At 38.3% G+C, this 23,357-nt stretch overlaps 1 protein-coding gene across 2 annotated transcripts in view; it reads right to left on the bottom strand.

Moving 5' to 3' along the window:
• Positions 1–1,289: 1,289 nt before the first annotated feature.
• The window catches only part of Cntnap5 (contactin associated protein family member 5), a 919,042-nt gene continuing 896,974 nt past the window's right edge, over positions 1,290–23,357 (bottom strand). For both annotated transcript variants that reach the window (XM_040737777.1, XM_040737776.1), the window contains 3 exons: positions 16,406–16,624; positions 11,015–11,086; positions 1,290–8,707 (listed from right to left, as the gene is read on the bottom strand). In XM_040737777.1, coding sequence (XP_040593711.1) covers positions 8,511–8,707; positions 11,015–11,086; positions 16,406–16,624 — 488 coding nt within the window. In that variant the 3' untranslated portion in view covers positions 1,290–8,510. The remainder of the gene's footprint in view (positions 8,708–11,014; positions 11,087–16,405; positions 16,625–23,357) is intronic.

Raw genomic sequence — 23,357 nt, 5'->3', positions numbered from 1 at the left:
CTGCCTCCTGCAGCCATGAAACTCTTGTATTCTATGATTCTGAGCTTTGATATATGAAGTGCTGTAGTCTTCAGTCCTTTTACCTGACTTCCAATCTTTTTCATCCCCACTTTCTTTATTAAGTCTAATAAGGAACCTCAGTATATTTTTAAAGCAGTCTCTTGTAGGCAATTTCCTTAAATAGTAGCCTCCATTTTTCTTCCCACTACCAATACAACAAAAATTCTTACTCTCTCTATTTGTTGTGAAAATCAGATATTCAGTCTTTGGATTCCTTTTTCCCTCACATTCTCCTGCCTTTTCATCAGCAAACCTCATTGATTCCTTCCCAGTCTCAGATACACTTAAAATCTCCTTCACTTCTGATGTACAAGTGCTATACTCCTCACAAGTCTTAACTCCTCCTTCTTCCTCATTCCTTCCTATTTCATTGTAATTCATTCTGAATTCAGCAATTTAAAGATTCTATAAATATACTTTCTGACAGGCTTAATTCCATGGTTGGGACTTTGTTTGTATGAGACACTTTTGTGTAGTTCAGGCTGGTCTCAAGATCACTATGTAGCTGAAGATGACCTTGGACTTTTGATCCTACTGCCTTCACTTACTGAGGAAGATTTTGATTATAGGAGTGTACTATCATACCTTGTTTATTTGGGGCTGAGGATCAAATGCAGGGTGTTTTTGTATACTGTGAAGTCATTTGCTAACTGAGCTACATCCCCAGCCCATTGAATCACCTTTAGTTTTAATTAATAAGTCTATGTCCACCTGATGACTCATAAACAGATGTCTAAATAGATACTGTACAAAGACAAATCTCCTCCACAGAAGTATACATCTGCTCCTTCAAACAGAGCTGTTGTGTAAGTAACAGTCCTCTAGGGAAAAAAATGAAATGTAGGCAAGGTAAGACAAAGTACAAGTGCTGTGAGTGGACACTGAGAAGGGGTCAACAAGGCTAGGCTACAGTTTTCCTGGGAGGTGCTGAAGTCAGGATGGTTCAAGGATGGACAATTTTTACCGAACCAGTGAGCTTGCAAATGTACACTTTTGTGCATAACATGCAGTTTGCTATGAGTCAGTTAAGCATGAAAGAACCCAAGACAGTACTTTGAGTTACACTGAAATTAATAAACTTGGAGAGTCAGAGTTCTGTGTTTTTCATGGGTCATGTTAGCTAGAAGTTAATGATCTAAGAAATCAGAGTGGGCACCCAGGGATTAATTATTTGACTCCTCATTAACCCAAGAACAACACACCAAGACATATTTGTGTTCCACACAAAATGATACAAAATTCTTTCTTTATTAAATATACAGTATTTACAGGTAAGTCTTTCTTCTGTACAGAAAAAACCATAGAAAACAAAGAAATCTAAGGCTAACTAACTTTTTCCATACAGTGTATTAAGACATGTTACATGGTATACAAAACAGACTTGGGATGGGGCAACATCACATGGGACTAGGAATTCTGATACAGGAAAAAAACCTACAAGAGCCAAAGAAACAAGGTGTCTCCAGCTAATCCCCAAGGGTATGGTCTGCTTTGCCTCTGTTGTGCTTTTATCAAAGAAAGGTAATTATATGAATGATATATATGAATATGTATTCACTTATAATCTATAATTGTGAGAGGTACTTTTATACTTTAATTATTTGCTAAAGGCAATCTCCCTGACCACTCATTTTTCCAAAGAAAGTGCCACAAAGACTCTAATTTCTCAGTTGAAATGGAAAAGGTAATTCTTTGTCTCAGGGATTTAGGAATTTCATTATCCAAATGAGAAGTGTTGCCCACTTTATAAGATATAATTAGAACTTGTCATGTGTTTCATTCCACTGTGTTCTATCTTCCTGCCATTGGCTAGCTGGCTGTGGGAAGGGTCTGTTTAAAATGACATAGGCTGTTGGGGAGCCTGTCTATTGGCAACTTCAGTAGAAAATTTTTGACACTGACCCTCACTAACTATGAAGTCCTTCTCATGATATAACTATACTACTTTAAGTAAGGTATGCTTACTTTATTTTTGATAGAGTTATTTACTTAAGGCAGGACAAGGTTATACTAGTTGCTGCTGCCATTCAGAGAGGTGAGATTAAGTTACTTCACGTATGTCCTTTGGGATATGGCTGACTATAATGTGAAAATGTAACTAGTCAGAGGTCCGTTCAGATCATCCTGTAAGGTTGCAAAGAAAATGGCTTCACCTGGTCAGGCCATTCAAGGAGGCTTCAGGGTGACAGGAGGCCTGTTCTGCATACCCAGTGCCTTTTTCATGTCCTCTGAGATTTACTGCTGGAATCTGAAGCATGGCATTGTATAATGCTAAAGAAAATATGACAAGGCTTTAATCACTGATACACATCATCTTTTTCATAACTTGGGACCAGCTTTGTCATTTTAACCTGCCTTTGATGCAAGCTTTACTTGTATACTGAGTGGCATCATGGAAAGGGTGTTCATAGAATATCAGGCAGTGTCTCTTGGAAGTATATACTGTAGGTGATAGACAGCATCTATAATTTTGGCATGACAATGTATGGCATTACCAAGGAAGGGGAAAGAAAGGCCACTAGACTTATTCCAGTATTTCAGAATTTCCATCCGTAGGGTATCTGATTAGGGACAGTGGACCTGAGGATATTGACCATAGTTTATTTTACTTAAAGCTGCCATCTGAATGCTCACCCTCGGCAGATTAAAACACTGTGGTTATAATTCCAAAGTATCCCTGGATTATATTTCTGAAACATCAAACTTGAAAATCACTGGGGTAGGGTGAAAATGCCATGTAAAGATGAGTAAAACTTTCTCATGCAGGGCCTGTAACATCGTCTATTCCCTACGGCAAAAGACAAATGTGTGAAAGATACCTCCTGAGTTAGGAGTCAGGAAAGTGGGAAGAGGAACTTTTGGCCATTTTAACCTCCAGAAGCCATTGTTTGCTCCATGAATACCCTCTTTCTCATTGACAAGTTTCCATCATATCTGCTTTAGCAAAAAGCCCACCATTACCTAAATCTTGCTTGTGTCCTCTTAACCACTTTTTGGACAATAAACATTACACATGACATAGGACTAGCTTACAAAGTACACTCTTTCTTGACAACATGTGCTTCTTACTTTCCCCCCAGAGTACTTTAATGGAAAACAAAAGGGGAACCCCAAAAAATATTAAAAAATCATTAGAACCTTGTAGGAAACATTTAAAGAACTTCCAACACAAAGTTGTGATATTCTCTCCCTAAAAAAGTAAGTATGCCCCTGCCCTATATGAAATGACAGGCTATGGACACCCCCATGGAGGGCCTCACCCTCCCTGGAGAAATGAGGGGATAATGGGGGGACTGGGGGGAGGGCACGGGAGGAGGGGAGGGAAAGGGAGAGGGACCTGGAACTGACTTGTGAAGCGACCTTGTTTCTTATCTAAATTTAAACTGAAAAATAAAAATTAAAAAAAAAGTAAGTATGGATATAGTTTCCAGGATAATGTTTGAGAAACATCCCTATTTGTTTTGATTGGTGTGTGTGTGTATGTGTGTGCGTGTGTTGTCTTGTCCCTTTTTAATTAATCAGCTATTTAGATTTTGTGAAAACTGAGCTGAGACTGAACAACTAACATTTTCAACACAAATGACTTGAGGAAGACTGTAGGCAAGTCCAGGAGAGGCTAAAATAATCCCAAGCTGGTACAGAAGTGATTAAGATACACTGTGAGTCTTTTAAAGAAAACATTTCCCATCTGCATGAGAGACATGAAACAGCACTCAGGCATCCTTCAAGAACTCAAGCATGTTTGTGTTTGCCCATAACACCGTTCCATTAACCTCCTTTGCCACTTACAGAAACACCACTGCTTATTTATTTATTTAGATGAAAGTTGACTTGTGGGGCAGTTGAGGACAAAACAAACCCCCAAAAAATGGCTTCAGGAAGTAATGAGTGGCAGGATAATATAGGTATCACAAGAGCCTCTTGTGAAAGTGCTGTTGCAATAAGTATGATGATATATAGCTCAAGGGAAGCATTTGTTAGACAAAATATAAGCAAGAGTTTCACAGGCTTGATACTAAAATACATGAATACCATGGGCAAGTTATGAATGCGAATTCCTACTGTGTCTTCTAAGTGAGGAGATATTGTATGCAGAGTGAGTGTGCATGGCCTTCAGGGTTGGAAAGACTCATGATTATAGATGGACAACATACCAAAAATTTATTTCACTTAATAGATAATTTCTAGTTCATGGAGATTTACCTAGATATAGTCAAATGGCTCCTTGGGGCAGAATTGGGAGAGTTAAAAATGCCAGAATACCAATTAGCTTAAGATTTAAGAGCTTAAGATAGAAAACTTTAACTGGAACTGACATGAAAGCATAGAGAATTTAGCAGCCTTTAAAATATATCTGATATAAGCAGAGATGGTGGTCCACAACTTAGCAGAGTTAGGTCATTCTCTGTGAGTGATAGACCAGCATGATTACAATAGGGAGCCCAGACCTGCCATGTGCTACCTAGCAAACCCTGTTTTAAAAAAGTGTGCCTGATACAGGGACTGTTTATTCTTCCTCTTCCAAAAAGTCCATTTAGCACCCTCTACATAAATTCACCTGCACGGCTGGTTACCTCATTTAGGAAGATTAAACAAAGCAATCATTTCTGGTAGAATTAATAAATAAGACACAAAATAATAAGAATTGTTCAAAAATGTATTGGCTTTTCGACTTCTCTGGGCAGTGGTTTGCACATTAGCTGTGCCTATTACTTGCTCTCTGCTCCCTGGTGCTGTGTGGACACCTTTGTTTCTGTAAGATCTGCTGCTATGTATTGCACTCTAAGTCCAAAAGGACTGTAAAAATTTGTATATCCACAGAGCACTTGGAGTCATGATCTTTTCACATATTTTATGACTAAATACAAGAAAAAGAAGGGTATACTCGTTTATTGTGGTTCTGCTTCTGCTATTATGTGGTAGTTATAATTCTGAAAAAAGTCGAGAATTAAGATAGTGCCACTTCCTTTTTATAAAGAAAAATGTTGAAAATTATCAGCTCCAGAGTTCTTCAGAAGAACACGAGGTCATCTATTTATGAAATAGACATCCAGAAGATGACAAATGCCTGTTTTCCTAACCTAGTTCTTGGTGAAACCATAGTAATCTACCCTATGCAAGGACTGAATGACACAACCGTTGCTGAAAGTCCTTTATAGTAAACAAATATACAGTTGCTTGCATTAATAGACTTGTTTAGTGGACTAATATCAATAGAACAGCACCTGAGGATGGGATAGTGCACAGGTATTTTTTATCTTACTGTAAAGGAACTATATTCCACAAATTCATTTTATGAAAAGCAGCATCAACGATGGACTATTATATAATGGGAGACATCACAAAACTTGTATACTATAGAGATAAGTGATGGATAAAGGATAATTAGAACACTCTGACACTTGTTTTAGGTTGTAATTTTTTGAAGGTGGAAAGTACAATTGAATTATTTTGTAAATCAAATAGATCTTGCCCCACCATTGAAGTGTGGCCTTGTTTCTAACTGTGCACTCAGTTTAGGAAGACACAGATTGCTAGATTTTCCACCTGGTGTGTGTTGTGGGGTTATTAAGAAATTATGATTTAGCCCTGAGACTACATATAATAATAAGCCATCTTTGCATACATCCCCTGTTTCGTCTACTTGCCCAGTGTCCTGATATGCAAGCCTGAACATACAGGGGTGAAGCCAATAGAATGTGCACTATGCAGAGGGTAGAGCCTAACTTTACACATTTCCCTACATGATTGTCTCTAAGTAAATATTTGTAGACGAGAGAATTACACACATTGATTTGACTTGTACTTCCATTTCTAGCCAATCATATCATGCCAGAAAAATATGGTGCTTTCTTCTAAGGGTTTCAGTTTCTTTCCCTTACCTGTTGTTTCACTACAAGAGGTGCTTAGGGCTAAACATCAACATGATTTCCATTTCATTCCCAGTGGCAAAGGAATATGCAGCCAAATGAGAGGGTGATTTAAACAACCTTTTATAGAGCCAGAAAATTCAAAAGTAGAAGTTGGAGTTCAGGGAATGAAGGGCATAGGGAAATAGGCTTTCAGTATTTCTCATTTTATTAGATGATCATTTGTCATATTAAAGATAGAAAATTAAAAAGAGCATCTCTGTTAGAATTGCTTTAAAATAAATTCACTAGCAAAAGGATAACAATATCCTAAGAGAAGAAGAGGGTGGGTAAGAATTCATAGAAAATTTTAAGGACAGAACATGTATTTAGAACGACATCTCAAAATTGTGGACTGTGATGCCACACCCAGTGCATACGTCTGTAGCGTTGCAATGGTAGAAAGACTACAGATTGGAGCCTGGGTGAAGTGAGTGAGTGCTTAACTATGAACTTCCTGTCCAGGGCAGTGCTGAACATCCAGAAGTAGGACACTTACTAGGAAGATGAATGACCTACTCACTGTCAAGTTACCAGCTTTGCAAATTAGGTCTGCCTTGCCTTATCCTTCACAGATCTGACGTCTATCATTTCCTAAGACCTTTAGAGTTTGGGTGGTTGTTTCCTTTCCTTTTTTGTGTCTTCATTCTAATGTGGTCCAGAGTGAACAAATTCAAGATGCCTTTTTGAATTACCTGTTTGCCTTGCTACCAAAAGAATCCAAAGCCTGAGATGCATCACTGCCTTATGTAAGCAAGCAAGGCAAGTGCATGGCCACGTTTGTGTACACAGGTGCAGACTTGCCAATATGATTTGTTTCACAAACTAGGGGCTTCCACTAAATCCCTTGACTTAGTGATGGCCACACTACGACACACATTAGTCAGGGCTTTGCCTCTTGTGAAATAGCTCGGTTGTCAGTGAATTCATAACATGTGTTCTAGAATGTGAATTCTGTTTCCATGCACATTCTTTTGTTACTGGATCTTTCTGGAGTGGGTGAATGGAGATAAATGGGATAAATCTGCTTGGTATTTCTCATTTTCCTTGCAGCTTTCTTATTTTATTTTATTTTCCAGTTTTCCTCCATGCTGAGTTAAGAGGGCCTAAGCATTTCTCATGGAACCAATTTAGACTTTCATTTGGATTCTGTTTTTGCTGCCACAATACACACATGTGTGTATTTTTCTTCATTATAGCAATCATAGGAATAAACTAGCTAACATGTTCGAGTGAAGTGTAGAAGGCAGTTAAGGGAGGCCCTACTTCCTCACAGCTTTCTTGAAGCCTCCTTGGTTCAGAGTACTGTATCCATACCTCAAGACAGAACAGTGAGAGAAGCATAAAGTAACTGTTCACTACTCAGTTATTCTATGTTGGAAAGTACTGAGACTCTATGGAAACAAAGATGAATGGAGCTGGAATACTTATAGTAACCACATTAAAATAACACAGATACCTCTGGTTTCCTGTAAAATGCCATCAAATCAAACAGACCAGAAGGGTCTTCCTCTGTCCTGGGTCCCTTAGCTAGGTCTTCTTTTAACCTAGGTCCACACATAAGTGTCTGTTCTCACAGGTGTTATGAAGGGCTCCCATGGCATGCAGATCTGTAGCCTCTCTGCCCTCAGCTCTCAAGGGAACCAAGTTTCCCCATGCACTCATGCAGATACTTAACTCCTAAATGGAGAAAGCTACAGGCAGGACACCTGACACACTCACTAGGCTTATTTCTCTTTAATCTGTATCTTAGGAAATAATGTCCTGGAAGCTTAACAAATACCTACTTAGGTCACAAAACAAAACACAAATAAATAAATAAATAAAATAGAAAATAAATTTAAGAAACAAAATAAAACAAACAAAAATTGTCTCTAAGCCTGTCTAGATGATGTCTGCTTTAGAAGCATTTCTTTGTGGTATAATGTGACCCAATATCCCTATCCTATCACAAGGGACATAAAAGAACAAACATTGCTGTCTCTAATTGGAATACTTTCCTTCAAACTCTTCTGCTGTAGCAGGCTCCCCAATAGACTCTTTGCTTAAAGGATGATCTGACTCTGTCCTTTTCTATCACACTCAACCACCCCTTTTCTCCTCTCAAGCCATAATACCTAACAATATGGTATGGGGCAGGGTGTCAGCAATAATTATTGAAGGCCAGTGCCACAGAACTCAAGTCTAATGGAAGCTGGCAAGACCAAGTGCCTGAGAAACTAAAGAGTGAAGTTTAAAACTCAACTACAAACATTAAATGTGCATGTGTGCACTCATATCTTTTCCTTGTTTACAATAGTGAAGTCTGTGTCTCCAGTGGTCAGTTTCACAACAATGCATGTGTCAGTGGATTACAGTAGCCACAGCTCTACCTGACCTGCTGAGCTTGGGGAGATCAATGCTCTTGGTGGATGCAGGTGTGTTCTGAAAAATTAAGAGTGAAAGAGAGAAAGAGAATACCTAAATTAAAAGACAGTAAAGATAAGAGAAAAAGAGAGAGAAAACCCCGCAAAAAAGAGGACCAAGTGACCCTGTGGCATCTCAGATGAAATATTCTCGTTTGCACTCGCTGGCTGTGTTTTGCAAGTCAATGTCATTTCTAAAGGAACTGTCTAAGTTCTCTGGGTATTCCTTCTCCTTCATCTGATTGGTACGGCGTGACTGCTTATGTTGATAGAGGAAGCGGGTCATGATGCCGATGACACAAAAGGTGATAAATGTCACCACTGCTATGACACCTGTAGGAAAAATAGGAGGAAAGAGAAGAAAGTTGTCACTGAGAAAACTCAGTCTACACAAGCACATACTTTGGTGGGAAAAAGCAACATGGCAAATACACAAACACTAATCTACTCTATATTCAGAAATAAAGACCTGTAGAGAAACCCTTGACCTTCAGTTTCAATAAAACCTCCTGCAAGCAGAGTAATGAGGGAGAACGGCTGTTTCTCTGAGAAAGTTGTATTGATGGCCTAAGAATAAACATGGAGTTAGAACAACAGAGGATTTGTGTGGTATCTCAGCTGTTTATTTTTTTGTTGCTATGGTACAAAACCAGACTTCACAGATTTTAAATACACCAAGCCTTGCCAAGAATTCCCTGATCTAAATACCATCCCGACCCCCTTGTGTGTGTGTGTGTGTGTGTGTGTGTGTGTGTGCGTGTTTGAAAGTATGTGTGTGTGTGTGTGTGTGTAGGTTTTTGGCTGCCATAGCACTTGTGTGGACATCAAAAAACAACTTAGGAGTCTATTCTTGCCTTCTGCTTTGTTTTGATTCAAGATTTCTCTTCCTGTCTCTGCCATTTCTCCATTCTGTGATACAGAGTGGCACCCAATTTCAAAATAAATAAACAAACAAATAAATAAAGCAACTGAGCAACAAACAGCATACATGTGAAATTAATAATTAATGAAAACAAAACACTTCAGTTTTGGTCATTCAAAATAGCTTCATTTCTAAAAAAGCATATACATGCATATTTCATTTTCTCTAAGTTGTTATGGTTATTGTTCACTACTGTTTAAGTGGATACATACCAGAAAGTTAAATGTATCTTCCACCAAAATTTTAAAAGTTAAGATAATAGCCACTTCAATTTGTCATATATTCTGAACTCATTGGGTAACATGTTTCCCAACTATTTTACAACATGGCAAAATAAAATTCCAAAGTTGATAGCCTAGTCTGGCTGGCAATGAATGAATCTAAATCATGAACTATAGCTTTCCAACATGGCAGAGGTTGCCTGTTTTCTACTGCTGGTTTGAAGGGGTTATTGCAGCCTGGAAGCTGGGCAAGCTTCCCAGGATCTCCTGTGGGTCTGTGATAACCTTCCCATTCTTGGAGAGACTCAACAGAGCTTGTCAATGAGTGGGGAGTGCCAATACCCACAGTCTTTTCTCATTAAATGAATACTTACAGAAGACCAAGAGTTATAAAATACTCTATGACATTTACTGATTTTAAAGAAAAATAAAGTTCCATCCTAATTCACATGGATGTTTTAAGGAAACATCAAGGTCCTTCTGTTCTTGGATGCTACTGTGGTAGAGTATGTCTGCTCATATTTGCCTGTGGAACTAGCTTCTATACGGTTTCTGATGCCTGCTTGCCTAGCCCCTTCCCAGCCAGTCTTCTCAATCTAGAAAGGCAGTAACTGGATCTCTACTCCTGCATCTCTGTGTTTAGTATGGGTCTGACCCATAAATGGAGCTAATTAAATAGAAGTGAAATGAATGACTCCTGCCGACTTTTAAAGATCTCCATCTGGTGTGGATTCATTCATTCCAGCTGCCAGAAGACAGGGGTGAGGCACCTGCTATGATTATAAGTCACCAATGTGAATGTATTTCCATATCTCAGGCATCTTACATTAAGCAGTACTTGGGAGAGTTTCCATGTTGCAAGACTCAGTGGGGAGCATTAAACTCCTGCAGGCATTAGACATGCTGAGACAGAATAAAGAGTGGGATAGGGTAACACTATCACACAGCTCAAAAACTGTAAATCAAGAGAAGGTGGTGGTAGATGAGCTATAAGCAGAGCAGCAAACTCTTCATCCATAACCAGATGGGCTGCTGGATTTGGAATTTTAGCCATATGGGCTTCACCCTGCTCATTAGATCTAACCCAAATCACTCCATAAAGGAGAACCGAAAACAACTGCAGCTCCGTCCATCTGTCCAACCATTGTGACATCTTTCCATATGTAATTTTACTGGTCTGTTTTGTCTGTGCTTTAGAAGTAACAACTAGATGCAATGAACAAGAAGCAGGCTGCCTGTCTGTGAGTAAATGCTCCAGCTGTTGGTTCAGAACTCAGGTGCCTGCTGCATTGGGGGCAGAATGAAGCCATGAAGCTGAGGGCACTGGAGGAGGGCCTGCTATTAATCTTGCACCAAGCATTAAGAGGCTAAGGGCTGGACAGACAATGCTTGATTCTGGGTGTTGGGCAATCACAGGAAAGGAAGGCTTCAGACAATGCTCTGCTGAGCATAGGATCATAGATATCTTTCCTGCTTTCAGTAATGAAGACAAGTTACCTCCAATGATGGCAGAGTCACTTCGGACTGCGTTTGAGAGTGGTTCGCGTTCATCTGTCTTTCCAAAGGGATCTATACAGAAGAAAAGACCAAAACTTAAACGTCACTCTTCTCTCAAGCACAGGGAGAGAATACATAGTGTGATGTACAACTGTGTGGTGCACCACAATTCCTGCAGGGATACAGGAACTGGTGTTTAAAAAGGAACCTATATAAATGGCATTTAAGATGATGACCTACATCCAATTCGAGAGCCTGTACTAAAAGCTGAATTCTGGGGCTGCAATCTGTAATCCCAGTGAGGGAGTAGCTGGTCATTTATGTAGATCAGTCATAGAAACAAGGCAGACAGACTGTGCCTCTGAAACAAGTTGAAAATGAAACCCAACTCCCCAAATCTTGTCTTCTCACCTCTATATACTTTAAGACACATGCATAAACACACTTCACAAATATTTAAAGGTGAATAAATGTACTGTTTGCAAACTATATTTCATGTCCTCGTTAACTTGGAATAAGCTGCGAGAGAGTCTTGAGATGGTTAGGGTGGTGCCTGGCACATGCTCCTTCAGTCATCTGTTCGGCCTTCTGCTTTGCTGGAGAATTCCTAGGAATGACAGCTGCCCTTTATTTCACATTTTCCTCTGTGCCTCAGTGTACTCTTTGGCTGCATGAGGACCTAAGTCAACTGACAAGATCATCCAAAAGACGGGAAGAACTAGCCCCTCAGAGCAGCCCTCACCAGAGCAGCGACAGTTCAGGGTACACTCTTAACCCCTGAGCCTTTGCTGTAGCCCAATTTATTTTTCTTTTGAAACAGGGTCTCATATAACCCACGTTGGGCATTAACTTGCTGTAAAATGGAAGGTGACTGTGAAGTTGCTATATACTAGAGGATGGAGACATGATAGAAGAAATTTAGAGAGACAGAGATATAGGAAGACATGAAGTGAGGGAGACAGGGAGGGAGAAAGGAAGGGATGAGGGGAGAAAAAGAACAAAGAAAAAGATAGCTAGGCATAGAAGAAAAGAGTTAGGAAGAAGATAAGTGAAGGGCCTCAAAGGCCAGTGCCTGGTAAACATGGTTCTCCCAGGCTTTGCCCTCCCCTTTCCCTCTCCCTTGTAAACCACAGGTTACTTCCGTAAAGCTAGCCCTCGAGTTCTGTTGGCTTATTTGGACATTTTCTTATCCCACACTTATTCCTGAGGATGAATAAAGTCCAGCAATCAAAAGGCTCCTTTGTCTCATCTAATTAATATTCCCATTCAAAATATACCACCACTGCATCCTGACCCATTGTAACAGACCTCTCCTTTTTTCATCTTAAAAATGACCCCTGAAAGTTCATTTGCTGCTGTTTTTCTGAATAAGTCAGAAAGCAGCCACTTTATTTCTCACCAATTAATAAAGGATCTCTTGGTGAAAAGAGGTGTTTGGATGTCTTTTTGTCTAATCCAAGCTCTTCAGAGAGGAGAGAGGGACACATACAGCTTCTCTTCAATAGGGAAGGAGACCGAGAGGGATAAAAAGAGTGGGAAAAAGGTAAAAGGGGTGTCTGGGTTGTAGGGAGTCAGGAAGAGACCGGGAGAAACAGGAGGGAAGAACTAGGAAGAGACAGAAGCTAGGGCGACAGGCAGTAAGGCAGGAAGGGAGAGAGCAAGGCAGAGAGAGAAGCAGGAAAGTAACGAAGCAGAGAGTGGGGGTGCAAAGTAAGGATGAGAGAAATGACAAACATTCAGCTATTCTGCCTCCTAGGTCCTTACAACTTCCTTACTCTGGCATATCACTATGTCAATTTTCCTTCCTGGAATTCCTCCTGCTTCTCCATGAATACGCAAATCTTAACTGTCTACAGTTCATACCTTTAGTCCAAGCACTACTTTTAACATTATAAATAACATAGTTCTTATGTTAACCCAGATTTCTCTATTTCTAGCATGTTTTGATGTTGTTAGCTTAATACATACTAATTTACTTCATTAATTCTAATCTCTAGTGTTTACAAAAGCTACAGAGAATTCATTTCAGATCTGCTAAGGTAACATTTTCAGTGGTATGGTGGTGATCGGGTTCTACAAAGTAACCCTTATTAGAGTGATGACATTTTTCAAGAGTGTCGCCTTTGCATAGCTGATCAACATTGAGTAATATACTTTAAATAAAATCAATCTTATTTTTAATTCTTCCTCCTTCGAAAATAAATTACTTAGCCTAAATGCATAAACACATCCTTGATTGTGCATCCATCCATCCTCCACCTGCCATCTACCATCTATCACCCTACAATTTAAATTTATGTGTATTTCTATTTATCTGGCTGCCATTTCTCTTTCAATGATTTAATAATGTATATATGTATCACTTTCACATCTATATTTGGTAAGGATTCCCATGTTAAAGTATAATATTTGACATTGCTTGACGACTAAGCCAAGGGGAGTGTTACCCGGTACTAAACACACACAATCTTATCAGAAATACGTAACAACACGAACACATTTCCTTTGAGAATGGTCTTCTACCATCTGAGAGTGACTGGCTAACTGTCTGATTGATGGTAAATAATGGATATGTGATAGATGTGCATTAATACGTGTGTATTCACACACACACAAACACACATTTCCCGTTTTTTGAGGAGATCTGCAATGAATCTTCATTCTACTTCCACCCCTTGCCTTTTGATAACAGCTATCCCAAGATTGGTAAGGAAACATTCCACTGCCACAGAATTTGTCATCCCTGAAGATTGATGGTGTTGGTACATTTCATATGGCCATACTTTTCATGCAATATTTTTCTCTTGGCCATTTTTATATCACTTTTGAAAAATGCACATGTGGATGCTTCGCCTAATTTTAACAAGGTGATTTATTCTCTGACTGTTGAGTTAAATCAATTAATATGTCTTGAAAATTGACTACCAAAAGATAAAAAGCTCAGAATTCTTTGCTCACAGCCCACATATTTTACTTTCTATTTTGATAATCATTTCATTTTCTGTGCAGAGCCAGTTCTAGATAGATGGCATTTTACTCATTCATTTATTTTTGCTTTCAGTATATGCATTTTAGTCACATTAATACAATATCATTTTCAAGACTAATATCAAGGTTATTTTTCTATAGTTTTTCTGAAAGTTTAATGTTTCAAGACATAATCCAGTTAATGATTTCTATGTAAAGCTATGTAAAGTATTTTTATAGACTAAGACAATGATCCAATTGCATGATTTTCTTTTACTTAGCTAACTCCAAAGCATTTATGAAGAGACTCTCCTTTCCCCCAGTGCTTGACAAAGATGCCTATGTTTACTTTTGGGATTTCTCATCTTTGCCTTCATCTTTATAACTGTCTGAATGACAGTAATATATAACTTTGATTATTATGCTTTTCCAATATAATGTCAAATCAGTAACTGTTATGCCTAGAGCTGTATATAATCTGTGTTCATTTTAGTATTATTCACAATAGCCAAGATGTGTAAACAACTGAAGAATCAATGGATGAGCGTAAAGATAAACTGTGCTTCTATACACATAGACATACATTCATGACATACAAACACACATAACATACATATACATGATAACACAAAAGCACAACCACAAAAAGATGATCTCTACATTTAAATACAGAATGTGTATTGCGGTTGAAAACAATATAAGGTCAAGTGGAATAAGTCAGCAATAATAAATAAAAGAAATAAAAAATTTCATTTATATTCAGAATCTAAAAGAGAAAGCCAGAAACAAAACTGGTAGTCAAACATAATGATACTTGACAGTACTTTGGGTTTTGTTTGTTAAAGAATATAAATTTTATCACGAATAAAAAAATCATAAAATGAACAAATGTGTTTTTATGATAAAAATTCTCATCAGATACATAAACACATGCAATGCAACTAGGTAATTTAATTAATGTGCAGAAAATGCATTTATGTATTTATATATTTATTTGTGTGAATGATGCACATGTGTTATTACATGAGGCCTGTGTAGGGGCAAGATATTTATTTTTGATGCTGTTTTAATCATTTTTTTTTGTTTTACGAGACAGAGTTTCTCTGTATTGTTTTGGAGGCTGTCAGTCCAGCCCGGCCTCGAACTCACAGAGATCCACCTGCCTCTGCCTCCCGAGTGCTGGGATTAAAGGTGTGCACCACCACTGCCCAGCCTGTTTTAATCATTTTCATTGGAACGTTTTGAGACTACATCTTTGACTGAATCTGGGGGTCACTAATTCAGATAGGTTGACTGGTCAGGAAACCCCAGGTATCTCTTATCTTTATCTCATCACTTTTTTACAAGTGTTCACTGTCATACCTAGCTTTTTATCTGTTGCCTGGGGATTTAACTTGGTCCCTTATGATTTCATAGCAAGCATTTTAGACAATGAATCTTCCTCCTAGACCCTTTCCTACTAATTTAATGAAAACAATTATTGTATAATACATAGAGGTTATAATATTTTACACTTTATATGTCTGTAATTTGTTACTTCTTCCTCCAAAAGGCTAGAATATAGTACTAAAGTTAGTATTATCAAAATCACTACTCTGATGTTTTCATGCCTCTTAAATAATTCAATCCTTGTAAGTTTCCACTTAAACAATAGTGATGAACTAATGCACATACATATTATATATATATATATAAGCACATGGAACTACACATTAATTAAAACTACCCATCCCCTTAAAATAGAATTACAGTAAAGGTATGTGTAGTGAATTTTAATTGTTATCTTGTTAATTATTGGTTTTCAATCAGCTAAATGGACAGAATCTACATATTATAAAATTTCATACTTTAAGTGTATTATTGATTAAAGTAATTAGTATTCTAGTGTTCATACCCTACTTGTTTTTATTTTTGTTTATCAGTGTTTGTATGGTGGTTAGTGTTAATAGTAATTTTGACAGAATCTAGAATCACCTAAGAGACAGACTTCTGGGTGTACTGCGGGATCATCTTGATTTATTAACTGAGACAAGAATAGCTACCCAATGTGGTTGGTATCACATCCTTGATAAGATTCTCGACTGTATAAATGGACAATGATCTGAATACTAGCATGTGTACATCATGCTCTATGTACTGATTATGTATGTGACATGATCAGCTATTTCAAACTCCTGTCATCTTAGTTTCTTTTTATGATGAACTGGATGCTTGAACTGTGAAGCAGAATAAACCATTATCCTATAATTTACTTCCATCAGAGTGTATTATAAGTATAGATATGACCTATGAGAAGTCACTTACAATTTACAACCACCTATAATCATACAGCAGAATGAGCTGAGTGCTGCTGGCCAACTGTTTATAGGGCAGCAGAAGTGTTGTTAGTGATGAAAACTCAAGAGAGTATCTTCTAAGAAGTACCTGATGAAGAATGCACAGTGGTCACTGCATTCATATCAGAGTCCACGATGGAGCCACAGTTGGATTCTGTCAAGGTACCCTGGACAGTCACAGGTGCAATGTTGGCATGGCGGAGGGCTGCTTTCAATGGTGCTATGTGGTTGTATTGAACTGAAGAAAGGCATCCAACAAAACCCAAGGTGTTTGCTCTAGCAACTTCTGGATCCAACCCAAGAGTTTCTGCAACAAATAAAAAAGAACCACAGATCTTAAGTTTTCAAATATCCTATGTGTTTTCCTTGCCCATTAACTAAAATGACTGAAACTTCCTTGTTATTCTTTGAATAAGGAAAGTATTCATACAACCCTCTTCCTCATCTCAACTGCACATTTACTGCAAGCATTAACTAAAACAACTGAAACTTTCTTGTTATTCTCTGAATAAGGAAACTGTACATATAAACTCTTGCATGTCTCAGCTGCACATTTACTGTAGGATTCCACTATATCTCATAGAAAAAGGTTATGACTATCTCTGCTTTGATACAAAATTGTTTCAAGTTTCAAATTTTTCATTCATGCATTTTATGAACTTTAGAAAGAGCAATGTAGCGGTATCATACTCTAATAAAATGCTAGATATTTAAAAGAATTTGAGTCTCTGTCCTCATCACTAATTTATCTATGGATGCAGGTGATTAACATAAGCAAATCACAACACTTATTACAACATTGGATTTACAATCCTAACAAGGGAGAAACATTAAGAAGAAAAGGATTAGAAATGAAAGTGTTTCTCCTAGAGATGCCTCATGCTTGTTGTCACAAAGCATCTGACTAGACTGAGGGAGTAAACATCTCTACCTGCATCACTTCTCTTTATCGTGCTGATTGGGAACTAATTGGGTAGATGACTTTTTGCCTATAAACATATTCAAATTCCTAGGATATTTTTTAGTCTTTATAAAAGATGAAGATGCAATCATTTGGGATTCACAGCAAGATCAAATGTCTCATTTTCTTCAAGACATCTCATTCCTTTTCTTAAAGGGGGTCATTTTAACAAATTGCTATGGTGCAATTACATAAAACTGCAATGCATAATGAACAGTATTTTTCTTAAGGTATAATAGTCTCAACATAACTAGATGGCTCAACTGGTTATTTTATTATGATAAATCTTTTAGTTTCTGGAAGAGGGGCAGGGATTTTCTTATCTACCAGAATACATTATAATTTTATTTTGATTCATAAATGGTCAAATAGTGTCTTCCTTGAACTCTAAGAACACATTACGCTGTCAGCATTAAAGAAAAGATGTGAGGAGAGTTTGGTAAAAACAGTTCTTATTAATTCTTGCCCTCCTATTTTTCCTCTAATTATTTTCTTTTAAAAAGATTTATTCTTATCCCTCCTTTGTGTGTGTGTGTGTGCGTGCGTGTGTGTGTGTGTATGTGTGTACATACACATGTGTGCAGTGCCTAAGAAGCCAGAAGAGGTCATCAGATCTCAAGGAGTTGTAGTGCAATAAATTTACATAAAATACATAGAAGAGATCACAAAGTTAAGAAAAACCCAATACTTTGGACAAATATTCCTCAATTCACTGAACTTTGTATTAAAGAGATGATATATTTCATAATCATCTTATTTCAGTGGTTAGGTTATCATTGAACTAGATAAAGAAGAAGCTAGACGAGGGATATATTTTATGTCCTGAGCCAAAGAAGCAAATCAAATGAAACTGACAAAGTGGATTCTCCCAGGCATGCAGCATGCATGTCTGACTCTCACCACCAAATATACTAGTGCCATTCTCTGTTCTCAAGATTTCCTAATATACACGATTTCTATTCAAGTAAGGAGAACCATGAAGTTTCTCTTCAGGAAACATGCTACCACATTGCAAAAACATAACAATCTGCAATGAAAATGACTTCATTTATAACTTCCTTGTTGGAAACAGACTTAGTTTTACCCTATGAACACACTTTTAAGGAATTAACGGTGTCTCAATCCTTCCATAATTCTCCCCCTTCCCTGAAATGCTAACAGGGAAGCAGCGTGGGACATTGACATTGTGCAAGTAGGACACCGGGTAGACTAGAGCCGATGAATTTTACTAGAATACAAAAGATCTTCTTCGTTTTTTCTAAGCTTTGATTTTGCCCACTGTCAACCAGTGGTCATCATGTCTGTCAAAAAAAGAGTGGGAAAAATAAAACAATACTTGTAAATCTTAGCTGAGTATCAATAAATGCATTTTTGGCGACTATTACTTTTTGCTGGCATGTTCTAATATGCAATTATGCAGCCCAAAATGATGGAGTCACATGTCATGGAAAGACTATTTTACATCTTCATTTTTGTTGAGAAGGTGGCTCTATAAATATGTCTATTACACTTGCTTGAGGATTTGTATTTGAATTCCCATGGCTTATATTAAAGTAGCTGAATTCCATAGCCTTTGCCTGTAACACCAGAATTTGGGGGTTAATGTCAGCAGATCCTGGAAGCTCCCTGACCAGCCAGTGTAGAGTATAAGACAACCTTTCAATACAGTGACAGATTGTCTCAAGGAATGAGATATATGAGATATAATGGACAGTACCTGATATCCTTCTCTAGCCTCCACATGCATGCTCAAGTGCACACACACCCACACAGTATATGCATACACACACACATATATATATATATATGTGTGTGTATATATATAAATGTGTGTGTATATATATATATATATATATATATATATATATATATATATCCAAATGTTCGGGCCATCTTCTGGTCCTGAGAGTACCTAATATATATAATACATTTTCTTATTCGCAGATAAAAACAGAAGTGTGACCTATACATATAAACACATACATACACACACACATACTCAGCTATTCATATATAGTGTGTGTACGTGTGTTTATGTTTATAACTCTCACTTATATCTTTATCTGGGAATAAGAAAACTTAAAATACATTCTTCTGTTTTTTTAATGAACAATCCATTCTCTCTGCAGATTTGTTTATTCATTTATTTGTTTGAGACATGGTTGCAGTAGAAAGTTCAGATTATCTTGAAACAAAATTCTCCTGCCACAGTCTCCCAGGTTTTATGATGACAGGCTTTTGCCAACCCAACTGGCTCACACATGATTTCATTAACTGTGGTCAACATAACATATATTTCCCTCCCTCAGTCTTCTCAAAGCCAAGTACAAGAATTCTTGAACTTGCTCCCCATCACTAAAATTTTGGGGTTTGATTAACATCTTTCCATATGAAATGCATGTTGTTAATGATGTAGTATCAGACATGCTATTATCTTTATTGCTTCTATTGTCGCTATTGGTTCTATTATCTGTCAGTTTCAAATTCCTTTGCCTATGTTTGATGTCCTTGCAATATATCCAAGTAATATAATACCCAAGAATTGAAATTAAACTTTTGCTATTCTTATTGGTAAATTTGAATAAACAGTCCTCAAAGTTTGAAAGTTTGAAAGACTCAGTTGATAATTTATGAAAGATTAACTTCTTCAGAAATTCTAAATATTTTATTGTTATTATGTTTATTTGTGTGTATGTGTGTGTGTGTGTGTGTGTGTGTGTGTGTGTTGAATGTGTACCACCATGTTTGTGAAAGGTACTCTTAGAGACCAGAAGATGGCTGAATATTTGGTTATGAAACAGAAAACGTTGGTTCTGGGATTTGAACTGGCAGTTCTCTGGAGGTGCAGAAAATTCTCCTAACCACTAAGGTCTCTCTCCAGCCCCTCTTCAGGTATTTTGAAACATGACTTTCACATTAATATGCAAACACTCCAGAGGATTGGCAAAGGAAAAACAAACAAAAAAAAGAAGCACAAAACTAGTTGTAGCCTGAATATGCACTAGTCAGCAAATTTCGATGTGGAGAAAAAAATAGGGCTAATCCAGGAGAACTATTCAGGCAGCTTTAGCGTAATTTTTTAATCATAAAAAAGTACAAGAAGAGGTCACAAATTTGCTCAATGGAGACTTAGCTCTGCAATGTAAAATGACATTTATTATATGTCAAAAGTCATTTATGATATCTGAATCTTTAAGTGTCATTAAACAAGCCATTTAAGGCCACATGACCCTGACTTATAAAATTAAAATATAGTACCAGGATAAATTATAAATAAAGGGAACTGTTGTAAATGGAGATATGAGCAGAGAATGCAAGAAAAGTAGTTTTACTCTTAGAGTTCACTGGAACTGGAACAAACTTAGCTAGATGAGCTGTCCAGCATTAGGGCCAGGACCCTAGCCCTATCTGAGTTCAAATCTCCTATATGTACATAAAAGCTAGACATGAATCTTGGCACCTGGAACTCCATCATTGTGATGGGGATGTGCACATGGATACAGGAGAATTCCAGGGACTCAGTTGCTGACAGTTTGTTTCATGTTCTTTGAGAAACCTTGTCTCAAGTGAATAAGTGGTAGATGAATGGTACATGGATACGCTCTGGTCTCTGCTTGTTGTCTTTTTTCTAACAAGCAATGGTTTCAGATGATACATATTGTGGAAAAGAGAGATGCCTGGCTGTGAGAAGACTGAGGGAAATGCTGACACATCTAACTCAGGGGGTGGCATAGAATATGAAAGCTCCCCAAGGAAATGAGTAACAGTTTTTCATAATCTTTGTATGAGCAGCAGTCTGCTGGGAAGAGTTTTGGGGCTTAGGTCATTCACTGGAACAATGGAACCTACAAGTGAACAGTCTCAAAATAGGATGTGATTCCCTTCCATACATAAAGTTGGGAGGGGATATGCTATGGGATATGAGGTGAATTGGAGAAGGTAAATGTGGGAATATGACTTTATTTTCCAATATTCATGAATGAAATTCTCTGGGACAGAGGAAAAGTGTAGTAATACAAAAACTAAATTCTCCCTTGGTTATAATAAAATGCCTGCATAGTAAAGATTATGCTGCATAAAACTAAAGCATTCATGAAAACTAAAAATACAAGATTATAAATTATGGTATAGATGATACATGCCCCATGCTTTCAGAAACACTTGTGTGGTGCAGCTATTTCCCATTTGAAACATTTCTTTCCTGTAGGAGGCTCCTTGAGTCTCAGGATGTAAATAAAAGTTTTAATACTCAGGATGTGGTACATTTACACAACGGAGTACTACTCAGTGGGGGAAAAATGGAATCTTGAAATTTGCAGGCAAATAGATGGCAATAGAGGAAACCATCCTGAGTGAGGTAACCCAGACACAAAAAGACAAACATGGTATGTACTCACTCATATATGGATTTTAGATATGGATCAGGGGAGTCTCAGCCAACAATTCGAGTGTCAGTGAGTCAGGGAAACAGAGAAGTTCCCAAGAGAGATGCATGATACCCCAGAGAAGTGGAATGAAGCAAGATCTCCTGAGCAGATTGGGAATATCAGGGGAGTGGAGAGGGAACCAGCAAAATGAGAAGGGGATAAGAGGAGGGGAGAAGATGGTATGGGGGAGCAGGAAGGTTAAGTCAAGGTAAGAATAGAGGAGAGCAGGATGAGAGATACCATAATAGATTGAGCCATTATAGGCTTGAGGAGAGAGCTGACACTAGTGAGATTTCCAGAGATCTACAAGGATAACACCAACTGGCAAATTAAGCAATAGTGGAGAGACTACATTAAACACCTCTCCTTGATGACAAGGTTGATGACTACCTAATATACCATTCTAGAACCTTAATCCAGTGACTGATGGAAGCAGAGACAGATACCCACAGCTAAACACTGAACTGAACTTTTGGAACCCAGTGACAGAGATGGAGTAGTGATGCACAAAGGGGTCAAGACCATGATGGTGAAACCCACAAAGACAGATGACTGGATAAGGGGGAGCTCTTGAATCCCAGAATGATGCTTGAGATGCCAACAGGGGACTGATCCAGACTCCATGAATATATTCTCAGTGAGGAAGCCACAGAAATCACTGGGGCCTTGGGTAGCAAATCAGTGTTTGCCAAGGTTTATGAATGATCTTTGGGAGCCCATTCAAAATAGAGGGATGCTCTCTTAGCCTGGACACGTCGAGAAAGGCCTAAGTCTTGCCCTGGATGAAATGACAGACTTTAGAGATACCCCCATAGAGGGCCTTGGAGGCAAAAGGGACCAGTCAAAGAAACATACCCTGAGCAGAGCCAAAGAAACACACTTTGGCCCTGCAACCAGAACCAAAGAAATGTACCCTGACCCTAAAACCAGTGCCAAAGGAACACACTTTGTCCCTAGAATCAGAGTCAGTGAAAGAAATGCACCCTGGCCCTAAAATTGGAGCCAAAAGGCTAAAAAGGACCAGAGAAAGAAACACACTTTGGCCCTGAAATCAGAGCCAAATCTGACCCTAATCCTGTGTTAAAAAGTAACCAATCCCGGAGCATAGCTCTAGCCAATCTGAGCTCAGCACTGAAATCGGACCAATCCCTACTCTGGAAAAAGTTCCCCACCCCCAAGAATCCCTATATAAACCCTATGTATGTTCAGCTTGGCTGGTCCAGCTGTCTTCCAATAAACCCCTTTTGATGAGCTTTGGGTGAAGATCTTTTGTGGTGGTGACAGAGCAGAGGTGACTCTGGGCAGAGCAGAGCACTGCAGAGCAGAGCAGGGCTGAGCAGGGCTGTAACCCTTGCCCGGGAAACCTTCCTCAGCAGAGCTGTGTTGTTATACTCTGCTCCCCGCTCCCTGCTCCAGCTCTCAGCTCTCCAGGAGCAGAGCTGAACTGTAGCAACTTCCCCCAAGAAACCTCCTGCCAAGCAAAACTGCTACACTAGGTGAACATCCCCAGCTGGAAGACCCTGTCCTGCTGGAGTGATACACTGGAGAAGCCTTTCTCTGAGGCAAGGCTGTAAGCTGCTAAGTTTACTGCAACCTGTGGTGGTCCTTGGCTCCTGAGCTCCAGGATACCTTTCCACCTGGGCTGTGTAACA

Source organism: Mesocricetus auratus, unplaced genomic scaffold (assembly GCF_017639785.1).
Source record: "Mesocricetus auratus isolate SY011 unplaced genomic scaffold, BCM_Maur_2.0 Super-Scaffold_100676, whole genome shotgun sequence".
NCBI classification, from domain to species: domain Eukaryota; kingdom Metazoa; phylum Chordata; class Mammalia; order Rodentia; family Cricetidae; genus Mesocricetus; species Mesocricetus auratus.
The sequence above is the reverse complement of the archived record's forward strand: the minus strand, read 5'-3'. Positions and strand labels throughout refer to the sequence as shown.